The 12,949-nt window shown below is 40.3% G+C and overlaps 1 protein-coding gene across 1 annotated transcript in view; it reads right to left on the bottom strand.

Moving 5' to 3' along the window:
• Positions 1-309: 309 nt before the first annotated feature.
• SRPX (sushi repeat containing protein X-linked) overlaps positions 310-12,949 on the bottom strand; it is a 99,994-nt gene continuing 87,354 nt past the window's right edge. Inside the window, exon 10 of the mRNA XM_022565608.2 lies at positions 310-866. Coding sequence (XP_022421316.1) covers positions 683-866 — 184 coding nt within the window. The 3' untranslated portion in view covers positions 310-682. The remainder of the gene's footprint in view (positions 867-12,949) is intronic.

The raw sequence follows: 12,949 nt of genomic DNA, 5'->3' as shown, positions 1-12,949 counted from the left end.
TCTTTGGTGAGCCACGTGACCTTCAACTGGTGCACTGGTCCACTGGAGAAAACAGAAGACGGAGAAATATACAACGGAATTTCCAGTTTTAGCTTCTTGGTTACACCATCACAGTAAGTGATTAAATTCTTACCTCTTTCAGTTTCGGCTTGTTGCTTTAATTGGCTCCTCTGACCCTTCCACGTTCAGCTCTCCCAGCTCAACTGAGCTCCTCCTGACAAGACTCATTTTTCCATTCCTAAAACAAACGCCAAGAATCACAGTCCTAAAACCCATGACCACAGTGAGCAAGTATGGCTAGTGCTTGAAAAAGAAAATGCGTTTTAGTAAATTTGCTCCCAAATATTTTATTAATAAGTAAGTTTTATATAAAAAACAAGATAGAGATGTGTCACACTGTAGAAAAGGCATTGAAAGCATGTGTATGGTTGTAGGTTCTATTTTCTCTACCAAATTAACCAGCCATGATGGAGTTAAGAGAGTATCATTCATATTTTTTGGAATACTTCAAAGTACAAAAAGCAGTGTTAATATCTTAAGTGCAAAGAAAGCTTATAATAAAATAGACTTTAAAAATTACAAATAAAAATCTGTACATCAAGGATATTTTCCAGGCCTTCCTGTGTGCATAGCACGGATATAGAAAAAGAGAAGGGGAACTGCCGAGAGAGGACCCGTCACATCAGGTGTTGCAGGTCTGGCCCATTTCAGCTTGCAGGACCATCTCCTCTTTTCTCAAGGGGAAAGTGTCGATCAAGGTGAAGAGGGCCACAGGCGTCACCAGGGAGACATAGCGCTCCCTGTCCATGCCGTGCTTATCCACTAGCACCATACTGAAGGAGTAGAGTGGGATTCTCAGCAACAGCCTAGGGCAAAGAAAAGAGAAGCCTAGGTCAAAATTGGCTCCCCGAGGGCTCTGGTGGACCCACTAGAGTCCTAGGATGACACTGTGTGCAGAGAAAGGCTTAATACCACAAAGGACTGAATTACCCTTTAGACCCTTGCTACTCAAACCTACTGGATTAGAATCTATATGATGAGTAAGAGCCACCAAAGACTGGTGTGCACGTGACAGGTTGAGTAGCATGGCTTTAGAGTCTAGTGGCCAGGAAGACTTTAGACCTGCAGTGGTGCTATGTACCAATAGGCGCTCCAAGGCATGTATGACAATGCTAACAGAATTTTTCTGTATTAAACTGGAGTCAACCCCCATTCGCAGACTAGGTTTGCACAACCACATACCCACTAGAGTCATTGGTTATCACTGGTTATCAACACAAGTTTTGGTGTTCACAATGGCAGGGGGGTGTGCTACTGGCCTCTAGTGGTTGGAGGCCAGGGCTGCTGCCTAACATCCTACAATGCACAGACCAGCCCTCTCCCCACCAAAGAAAGAATGATCAGGCCCCAAATGTCAATAGTGCCAAGGTTGAGAAACCCTGGCCTAGGTGAAGCTGATTGAAATGACGTTCCAAACAAACACTGTAGCTCTGGCCCATCGAGCTCACAACTGCGTAGAGGGAATCGAACTGGCTCTTCACCCTGGGCTGAAGGACTTGGTTAATTAGAATTTTTTTTATACCTCAATTGCAAAAAGCATTTGAAGTGATTTCAATGGCCTGTTTTTTTTCTATTCTACCCCCATTAGAATTAAAAAACTGTAAAAAAGAATGTATTTCAGTACCACGTTTAGATGAAAAAAGCCAGAGAAAGCAAACAGATGAGATGAGCCCAAGGGAAAAAAGAGCACACTCAGCTAAACTGAGCAACAAAATCTGGAGAAGACACTTTCTTATGCCTTTTATGAGGGACTTTCAAGGAAGATGGGAATACTTTCTATTCTTATGCCTTTTATGAGGGACTTTCAAGGAAGACGGGAATACTTTCTATCTCATCCCAGTGGGAAACTAAATTGCTAATCCACTTCTAGTGAGTAGAGATAAAAGCGTTACAGTGTCTGCACTGGTTTCTTGTGGTAAGAAGAGGGGGACCTCAAGAAGTGCATTAATGAGTTTTTGAACATGTAAACGTAAAGCATGAAAGTGAGGTGAGAATGGAGAACTAATCTTCTCTGCCTCTTTAAGAAGAGGAATATTTAGAGTTTGGAGGCAGGGGGAGGAGGGGGAAGTCCTAGGGCAGGGGTGACCCAGGAAAACAGAGAAATAGGAAAGTCTGGAGGGGAAAAAAGGCTATGCAACCTTGTGGTGGCTGGAACCTGTGGGAAAGGACCTGGAGCATGGGGTGGTCCAGTACTTAAGTCAGGATAGAAACCCCCCCCCCCATTGGTGCCACCATCTACCACACGCATTCCTCCTGTGAGCCTTGTGCCCTAACAAAATATTAATGAGGGAAAACTGCCATGAGAGGAGATGAGTGGTCAGGGCAGCAGGCTACCAACAGGTACAGAAATGCATCCACCATGGCTAAGAGACCACAGAAATTCGGGGGATGGATAGACACCCGATGGATGAGGAGTGGTACCAGCCACAGTTCAGAGTTACACAAATGTCAGACTGAAATGAACTCCTGGAGAATCTTCTAGAGAACTAGACAAAAAAAATACAACCCTCCTCCTCCCATGGACACACCAAATCTACAACTACATATGGAACAATGTTCTCTGCCAGAAAGCAAAAAACTAGGACTCTTGCATATCAGGCAAGTGAGAAGGAAATCACACCGAAGTGGGTAGAAGAGGCTGAGACACAACCCTGTCCAAAAACCTAGCAATACATCCAGCCCCAGTCACTGCCCCCACCCATGTGGAGGGAACTGGAAACCTGGAGTTTCTCCCTGAGGAGCAAAGGGTTCCAATCCCACATCAGGCACTCCAGCTTTTAAGACCCACGCCTGAGAGACAAACCCCAAAATATCTCACTTTGAAAACCAACGGGGCTCACACCCACAAGATCTGCTGGGCTGTCGCAAACTCAGAAACACCCCAAGACACAGTGCAGAAGCATCCGTTTGAAAAGTACCCACACTTTATGTGAATAGGCTCATTTAATAACCTTAAAGCATCAGAGTGGGGCAGGGATGTGCCAGTGGAAGCAATTTTTCAAACTCTCCCTCCACCTTGCTAAAGCCAGCAGAAACCATCTCTTATCTCTTCTTTTCCAGCAGGTTGCCACCTTTACGTTCCATCTAGCAGAGACATCTTCTTGCATTCCTCCTGCCTTGCTAAATCCAGCAGCACCTTATACATCTCTCTCTCTCTCTTGCCTGGCTCCAGTGGCCAACAGGCCTTATGCTTGCAGACCCTCAGGACTGCATCTACTTGCTAAGCTGCTGCCTGAGGGTCTGCCTTCCAATCAGCCTGAATCTAGGTGCTGACTAATCCTCTCCATTGGAGCACTAACAGGTCTTGGCGCACCCTGAAACTCTGGGAGCTATTAAAAATAAAATAAGCTATATTGACAATCACAAAGGTCTGAGAGACAAGAGTTAGGGCAGTGTTGAATAATAAGTTTCATCTCCTACCTGAGGCCACTCCTTCAAGACCAGAAGTGGCTGTTGCATATTCTAATGCATAGAAACCAACAGAGAGCCAAGTAAAATGAAGAAACACATGAATGCGTTCTTCTATATATAAAATAGATAAACATGTAAGATAACCAACATGGACCTACTGTATAGCACAGGGAACTCTACTCAATATTCTCTGATAACCTCTATGAGAGAAGAATCTAAAAAAGAATGTATATATATATATATATATACACACACACACACACACACATACACACACATATATATATATATAACTGAATCACTTTGCTGTACACCTGAAACATAACATTGTAAATCAACTATACTCCAATAAAATTAAAATGTAAAAAGATAAGGCGATTGTCAAAAAAAACTTAAGCTAAATAAAAACTCAGGCCAAAATTCAAGCCCCCCCCCCCCAAAAAAAAGGTCAAGATGGTGACAGCACACCACTAAACCAAACACAAGACCCTTTTCAGTGTGGGACCTGTGTGCTTGCACAGGTCACACACCCATGAAACTGGCCCTGGGTCTACAAGTCCACCAACTCTTTCCAAACAATGCAACCATGCTAAGCCAACCTCAAGCTCCAGGATATGACAGTCAAGGAATAGTTAATTACAATTCCTAATGCAATGAGGTGTCTTTCTATTACCAATTCACTCGCAGCAAAATAAATGCATAGCAAGTAAAATAGATAAAAAGGGACCTACTGTATAGCGCAAGGAACTATACTGAATATCTTGTAGTGACCTATAATGGAAAAGGAGATGAAAGAACAGAAAAACCTCAGGAAAAAAACTTAATGAAACAAAGATAGGTAATTTACCTGATAAAGAGTTAAAAGTAATGGTTATAAAGATGCTCACCAAACTCAGAAGAATGGGTGAACATGGTGAACTTCAAAGAGATAGAAAATATTAATAAGTACCAAAGAGAAGTCACAGAGCTGAAGAATACAGCAACTATAGTGAAAAATACACTAGAGGGGTTCAAGGGCAGGTGAAGCAGTGGAAAGTACTGGCAAACTCAAAGACAAGGCAGTGGAACTCACCCAGAGGACTAAAAGAAAAAAGAATTTGTTTTTTCATTAAGATAACTCGAGAGATTTATGGGACACTATCAAGCACACTGACATTCACAGTATAGGGATCCTAGCAGGAGAACAGACAAAGCAGCAGAAAACTTATTTTAATAAGGAACAGCTGAAACCTTCCCTAACCTGGGGAGAAAAACACAGATCCAGGAAGCCAAGAGAGTTCCAAAAAAGAGGAACCTAAACAAACCCATACCAAGACACATTATAATTAGAATATAAAAAGCTTAAAGTCATGGAGAGAATCTAATGAGAAAAAACAGCATGTTACATACAAGAGAATCCCATAAAAATATCAGATTTTTCAGCAGAAACGCAGCAGGCCAGAGGGAGTGAAACCATTTATTCTCCTGAAAGATAAAAGCTTATAACCGAGAATATATTATACTACCCAACAAAATCATTCAGAATTGGAGAGATGAAGAGTTTTCTAGAGAAGCAAAAGCTAAGGGGAAGGCCACCAATAAACCAGCCTTATAAGAAATGTTAAAGGGACTTCTTTAAGCTGAAAAGGGCACTCATTAGTCATAAGAAAAAATATCACAGTATAAATCTCACTGTTAAAAGGTAGGTATACTATGATAAAGGAGGCAAGAATATACAGTGGAGTAAAGACAGGCTCTTCAATAAATGGTGCTGGGAAAACTGTACTGCTACACGTAAGACAGGAAAATTAGAACATTTTCTAACACCATATACAAAAATAAAATGGATTAAAGACTGAAAGGTAAGAACAAATCCTATAAAACTCCTAGAGGAGAACACTAGGGAGAATACTCCTAGGGAAAACACTGTGACATAAATCACAGCAGTACGTTTTTGGATTTGTCTCCTAGAGTAATGGAAATAAACATAACCAAATAGGACCTAATTAAACTTAAAACCTTTTGCACAGCAATGAAAACTGCAAACAAAATGAAAAGACAACTTATGGACTGGGGGAAAATATTTACAAACAATGTGACGAAAGGTTAATATCCAAAATATACAAACACCTCATACAACACATTATCAAAAAAGACAACCCAATATCCCTACCCAATGGGCAGGATACCTAAGTAGACAATTCTCCAAAGAAGACATACAGATGGCCAACAGACACATGAAAAGATGATCAGGATCGCTGATTATTAGAGAAATGCAAATCAAATCTACAAAGGAGTTCTCACACCAGTCAGAATAGCCATCATCAAAAAGTCTACAGGGCTTCCCTGGTGGCGCAGTGGTTGAGAATCTGCCTGCCAATGCAGGGGACACAGGTTCGAGCCCTGGTCTGGAAAGATCCCACATGCCGCGGAGCAACTGGGCCCGTGAGCCATAACTACTGAGCCTGTGTGTCTGGAGCCTGTGCTCCGCAACAGGAGAGGCCGCGATAGTGAGAGGCCCGCGCACCGCGATGAAGAGTGGCCCCCGCTCGCCGCAACTAGAGAAAGCCCTCGCACAGAAACGAAGACCCAACACAGCCAAAAATAAATACATAAATAAATAAATTTATATTAAAGAAAAGTCTACAAATTTGGGGGAAAGTGTAGACACATTCATTCTCTAATTGTGGCGGTGGTTTTATGGGTGTATACATATGTCAAATCTTATCATACTATGCTTTAAGTATGTACAGTTCATTGTATGTCAATTGTACCTTGTAATCTATAAAACTCTTAGGCCATGACTTAGCAAAGTTCTTAAAATATCAAATGTATTGAAGATGAACAGTATGAAGAAATGCAAATGATAATGGCCGGTATTCTCCAGTTATACTAAGTAAAATAAATATGAATATTATTTTCTCAAAAAAAAGTCTACAAATAATAAATGCTGGAGAGGGTATGGAGAAAAAGGAACCCTGCTACACTGTTGGTGGGAATGTAAGTCGGTGCAGCCGCTATGTAAAACAGTACAGAGGTTCCGTAAAAAGCTAAAAATAGAGTTACCATATGATCTTACAATCCCACTCCTAGGCATAACTCCGGAGAAAACTTTAAGCTCACCTCATCTCATGAAAACACCAAAATCACAACTGCTGAACAACCATCAACAAAAAAACACTGGAACCTACCAAAAAAGATATTTTACATTCAAAGACAATGAAGAAATGACAACTGAACAGTAACAGGGGTGGTTTTGCGACATAATCAAATCCCATACCCGCCAGGTGGGTGACCCACAAACTGGAAAATAATTATATTGCAGAGTTTCTCCAAAAAAACGTGAGTCCCGAGCCCTACATCAGGCTCCCCAGCTTGAGGGTCTGACATCAGGAGGAGGAAGCCCCAGTGCATTTGGCTTTGAAGGCCAGTGGGGCTTGAGTGCAGTAGCTCCACAGGACTGGGGAAAACAGACTCCACCCTTGGAGGGCACACACAATGTTTCACGTACACTGCGACCCAGCAGAAAGCAGGAACTCCATATAAGCCTGGGCTGTACCTACCTACAAGTCTTGGAGGGTCTCCTGGGGAGGCAGGAATCGGCTGTGGCTCACTGCGGGGGCGGGGGGGGGGGACCAAGGATACTGGTGGCAGAGGCTCCAGAGAATACTGTCAGAATGAGCTCTCCTAGAGGCCGCAATTTTGGCATCAGGACCTGGCCCCTCTCAACAGCCTTCAGGCTCCAGTGCTGGGACGCCTCAAGCCAAACAAACCAGCAGAGGGGGAATACAGTGCTACCCGTCAGCAGAGAGGCTGCCTAAAGTCCTCAGCCAACAGCCACCAATAAACACACCCCTTGACATGGCTCTGCCCCACAGAGGGACAAGACCCAGCTCCCCACCCCGCAGTGTGCAGGCACCAGTCCCTCACAGCAGGAAGCCTGTCTAAGCCCCAGGACCAAACTCACCCACCAGAAGCAAAGGGAGCAGGCACCAGAAGCAAAACGGAGCTACGATCCTGCAGCCAGTGGAAAGGAGACCACAAACACAGAAAGTTATAAAAAATGAGATGGCAGAGAAATGTTCCAGACGCAGGAACAAGATAAAAGCCCACAAGAACAAGTAAATAACTGTAGATTGGCAACCTACCTGAAAAAGAAAATGATAGTAAAGATGATCCAAGATCTCGGAAAAAGAATGGAGGCACAGATCAAGAAGATACAAGAGATGTTTAACAAAGAGCTAGAAGATTTAAAGAACAAACCGATGAACAATACAATAACTGGAATGAAAAATACACTAGAAGAAATCAATAGCAGAATAATTGAGGCAGAAGAACGAATAAGTGAGCTGGAAGACAGAATGGTGGAAATCACTGTCATGGAACAGAATAAAAAATGAAAAGAAATAAGGACAGTCTAAGAGACTAAAGCAACTAGAAGAAGAAGAACAAACAAAACCCAAAATTAGTAGAAGGAAAGAAAGATCAGAGCAGAAATCAATGAAATAGAGATGAAGAAAACAATAGAAAAGATAAAACTAAAAAGCTGACTCTTCGAAAACATAAACAAAATTGATAAACCTTTAGCAAAACTCATGAAGGACAAAAGCGAGAGGACTGGAATCAATAAAATTAGAAATGAAAATGGAGAAGTTACAATGGACACCACAGAAATACAGAGGATCATAGGAGACTACTACAAGCAACTATATGCCAATAAAATGGACAACCTAGAAGAAATGGACAATTTCTTAGAAAGGTACAACCTTCCAAGACTGAACCAAGAAGAAATAGAGAATACGAATAGAGCAATCACAAGTGCTGAAATCGAAACAGTGATTTAAAAACTTCCAAACAAAAGTCCAGGACCAGATGGCTTCACAGGCGAATTCTGTCACCTATTCTTCTGAAACTATTCCAAAAATTGCAGAGGAAGGAACACTCCCAAGCCCATTCTATGAGGCCACCATCACCCTGATACTAAAACTAGACAAAGATACCACAAAAAAAGAAAGTTACAAGCCAGTATCACTGATGAACATGGACGGAAAAATTATCAACAAAATACTAGCAAGCTGAATCCAACAATACATTAAAATAGTCATACACCATGATCAAGTGGGGTTTATCTCAGGGATGCAAGGATTCTTTCACATCTGCAAATCAGTGTGATACACCACACTGACAAACTCAAAAATAAAAACCATATGATCGCCTCAATAGATGCAGAAAAAGCTTTTGACAAAATTCAACACCCATTTATGATAAAATCTCTCCAGACAGGGGGCACAGAGGAAACACACTTCAACATTATAAAAGGCCATATACGACAAACGTACACTTAACATCATTCTCAACAGTGGAAAGCTGAAAACATTTCCTCTAAGGTCAGGAACAAGACAAGGATGTGTACTGTCACCACTTTTATTCAACAGTTTTGGAAGTCCTAGCCACAGCAATCAGAGAAGAAATACAAGGTGTCCAAACTGGAAAAGAAGAAGTAAAACTGTCACTATTTGCAGATGACATGATATATACACAGAGAATCCTAAAGATTCTACCAGAAAACTACTAGAGCTCATCAATGAATTCAGTAAAGTTGCAGGATACTGAATACACAGAAATCTCTTACATCCCTATACACTAACAACGAAGGATCAGAAAGACAAATTAAGATAACAATCCCATTTACCATCACATCAAGAAGAATAAAATATCTAGGAATAAATAGACCTGTACTCCGAAAACTTAAGACGCTGATGAAAGAAACCGAAGATGACACAAATGGATGGAAGGATATACCATGTTCTTGGATTAGAAGAATCGATATTGTCAAAATGACTGTACTACCCAAGGCAATCTACAGATTCAATGCAATCCCTATCAAATTACCAGTGGCATTTTTCACAGAATTAGAACCAAAAAAAATCTTAAAATTTGTATGGAGACATAAAAGACCTCGAATAGCCAAAGCAATCTTGAGAAAGAAAAACAGAGCTGGAGGAGTCAGGCTCCCTGACTTCAGACTACAATATAAAGCTACGGTCATCAAAACAGTATGGTACTGGCACAAAAACAGAAATATAGATCAATGGAACAGGATAGAGAGCCCAGAGATAAACCCATGCACCTGTGGTCAGTTAATATATGACAAAGGAGGCAAGAATATACAATAGAGAAAATACAGTCTCTTCAACAGTGGTGGTGGGAAAACTGGTCAGCCACATGCAAGAGAATGAAATTAGAACATTCTGTAACACCATACACAGAAATAAACTCAAAATGGATCAAAGACCTAAATGTAAGGCCAGACACTTTAAAACTCTTAGACTAACATATAGGTAGAACACTCACTCTTTGACATAAATCACAGCAATATCTTTTATGATCCACCTCCTAGAGTAATGAGAATAAAAACAAAAACGAATGGGACCTAATTAAACCTAAAAGTTTCTGCACAGCAAAGGAAACCATAAACAAAATGAAAAGACAACCCACAGAATGGGAGAAAATATTTGCAAAAGAAGTGACCAACAGGGGCTTAACTTCCAAAATACACAAATATCTCATGAAGCTCTATATCAAAAAAACCCAAACAGCTCAATCAAAAAATGGGCAGAAGATCTAAATAGACATTTCTCCAAAGAAACATACAAATGGCCAAAAAGTACCTGAAAAGATAATCACCATCACTAATTATCAGAGAAATGCAAATCAAAACTACATTGAGATACCACCTCACACCAGTCAAAAAGGCCATCATCAAAAATCTACGAACAATAAATGCTGGAGAGGGTGTAGAGAAAAGGGAACTCTCTTGCACTGTTGGTGGGAATGTAAACTGGTACAGCCACTATGGAGAACAATATGGAAGTTCCTTAAAAAGCTAAAAACAGAACTACCATATGACCCAGCAATCCCACTCCTGGGCATATACCCAGAGGAAACCATAATTCAAAAAGATACATGCGCCCCAATGTTCACTGCAGCACTATTTACAATAGCCAAGACATGGAAGCAACCTAAGTGTCCATGAACAGAGGAATGGATAAAGAAGATGTGGTACATATATACAATGGAATATTACTCGGCCATAAAAAAGAATGAAATAATGCCATTTGCAGCAACATGGATGGACCTACAGATTATTATACTAAGTGAAGTCAGACAGAAAGACAAATATCATATGATATCACTCATGTGGAATCTAATTTTTAAAAAAATGATACAAATGAACTTATTTACAAGTGAAACAGACTTACAGATATTGGAAACAAACTTACTGTTACCAAAGGCGAAGTGTGGGGGGGGAGGGATAAATCAGGAGCTTGGGATCAATATATACACACTCCTATATATAAGGTATATAATCAACAAGGACCTACTGTATAATGCAGGGAACTCTACTCAATATTCTGAGATAACCTCTATGACAAAAGAATCTTAAAAAGAATGAATATATGGATATGTATAAGTGAATCAGTTTACTGTACACCTGAAACTAACATGACATTGTAAATCAACTCTATTCCAATAAAACAAAAAAAAAAACATGCATGCACCCCAGTGTAAAAAGCAGCACTATTTACAACAGCCAAGACATGGAAGCAACCTAAGTGTCCATTGACAGATAAACGGATAAAGAAGATGTGGTACACGTATACAATGGAATATTACTCGGCCATAAAGAAGAATGAAATAATGCCATTTGCAGCAACATGGATGGACTTAGAAATTATCATATTAAGTGAAGAAAGACAAAGGTGGACAAATATATGACATCACTTATATGTAGAATCTTAAAAAATGATATAAATGAACTTATTTTTACAAAACAGAAATAGACTCACAGACATAGAAAACAAGCTTATGGTTACCAAAGGGGATAGTAGGGGGTGGGAAGGAGGCGAAGAAATTAGGAGTTTTGGATCAACACATACACACTACTATATATAAAATAGATAGAAACAACAAGGACCTACTGTACAGCACAGGGTACCATATTCAATATCTCATAATAACCTATAATGGAAAAGAATCTGAAAAATACATATATATGTGTATAACTGTATGACTTTGTTGTACACCTCAAACTAACAAAATTGTCAATTAACTACTTCAATTTAAAAATGGTTAAAATAAAAAGATTTTTAATTTTAAAGGTAGATATATGAGTAAAAGTAGTGGATTTATAAAGCTAATATAAAGGTTAAAAGACAAAAGTGGTAAAATAACTACAATAACTGCTTAAGGGATGGATACACAGGATTAAAAGATATAAAATGTGACATCAAAAACAAAACGTGTGTGGAGCTTTAGAATGCCTTCAAACTTAAGTTGTTATATTTATAATGGTCCATTTTAAGTTGATAAGTTAAATGTAAGCTTCATGGTGACCACAAACCAGAAACCTATAATAGATACACAAAAGATAATGAGAAAGGAATCTAAGCATACCACTAAATTCATCAAATCACACAGGAAGAGAATAGAGAATAATGTAACAGAGGACCTATAAAACAGCCAAAAAACAATTAACAAGATGGCTGTAAGTATCTACCTATCAATAATTTAAGTGGACTAAATCCTCTAATCAAAAGAAAGAGTAGCTGAATGGATAAGGAAAAAACAAACACCTATCTATATGCTGCCTACAAGGGACTCACGTCAGATGTAAAGATACACACAAAGTGAAGGAATGGAAAAATATATTCTATGCAAATGGAAACCAGAAGTAAGCTGGATCACTGTTCTTATATCAGACAAAATAGACTTTAAAACAAAGACTATGGGCTTCCCTGGTGGCGCAGTGGTTGAGAGTCCGCCTGCTGATGCAGGGGACACGGGTTCATGCCCCAGTCCGGGAAGATCCCACATGCTGCGGAGCGGCTGCGCCCGTGAGCCATGGCCGCTTAGCCTGCGCGTCCGGAGCCTGTGCTCCGCAACGGGAGAGGCCACAACAGTGAGAGGCCCGCATACCGCGCAAAAAAAAAAAAAAAAAAAAATTTGGGGTTGCTCTGAAATTACCTTTTGGCTGTTGAATTCTGCTTTTTTAATGCACCATTACTCAGAGTCTGAACACCATGATTCTGGCTTTTTAAGTGTTACCAAAAGTTGTTAAAATGGGACTATGGACAAGTGCCCTGGAAGCATGGGGGAAAAACAGGCCAAGCCTGGAAAGGCTAAATTGGAGGCCTGCCCTCTTAAGAAGACCAAGGATTGCTTAAGTCCTTTTTGCATTCTGTCCCCTTCCCGTCCCACTCCCACTAAGGGGAAAAAAAACAAAGACAAAGCAAAAACACCTGGAAGGGGAAGGAACCCTGGTAATTACCCACTGCATCATGTATTTGGACAAGGAGCCACATGCCAATTAATATTGTTATAATACTCCCAGAATAAAAGTAATTAAAGGTTGAAGGTTGCCTGGAATCAAGAATGAATAGAGAGAAATCAGGGAACCTGATCAGAGAAAAGCACTTTTATAGGTAATAACACTTAA

This window comes from Delphinapterus leucas, chromosome X (genome assembly GCF_059928025.1).
Source record: "Delphinapterus leucas isolate spDelLeu-1000000601 "Yukka" chromosome X, BTC_Dleu_Yukka2, whole genome shotgun sequence".
Classification (NCBI taxonomy): domain Eukaryota; kingdom Metazoa; phylum Chordata; class Mammalia; order Artiodactyla; family Monodontidae; genus Delphinapterus; species Delphinapterus leucas.
This window is presented reverse-complemented; position numbering and strand designations above follow the sequence as displayed.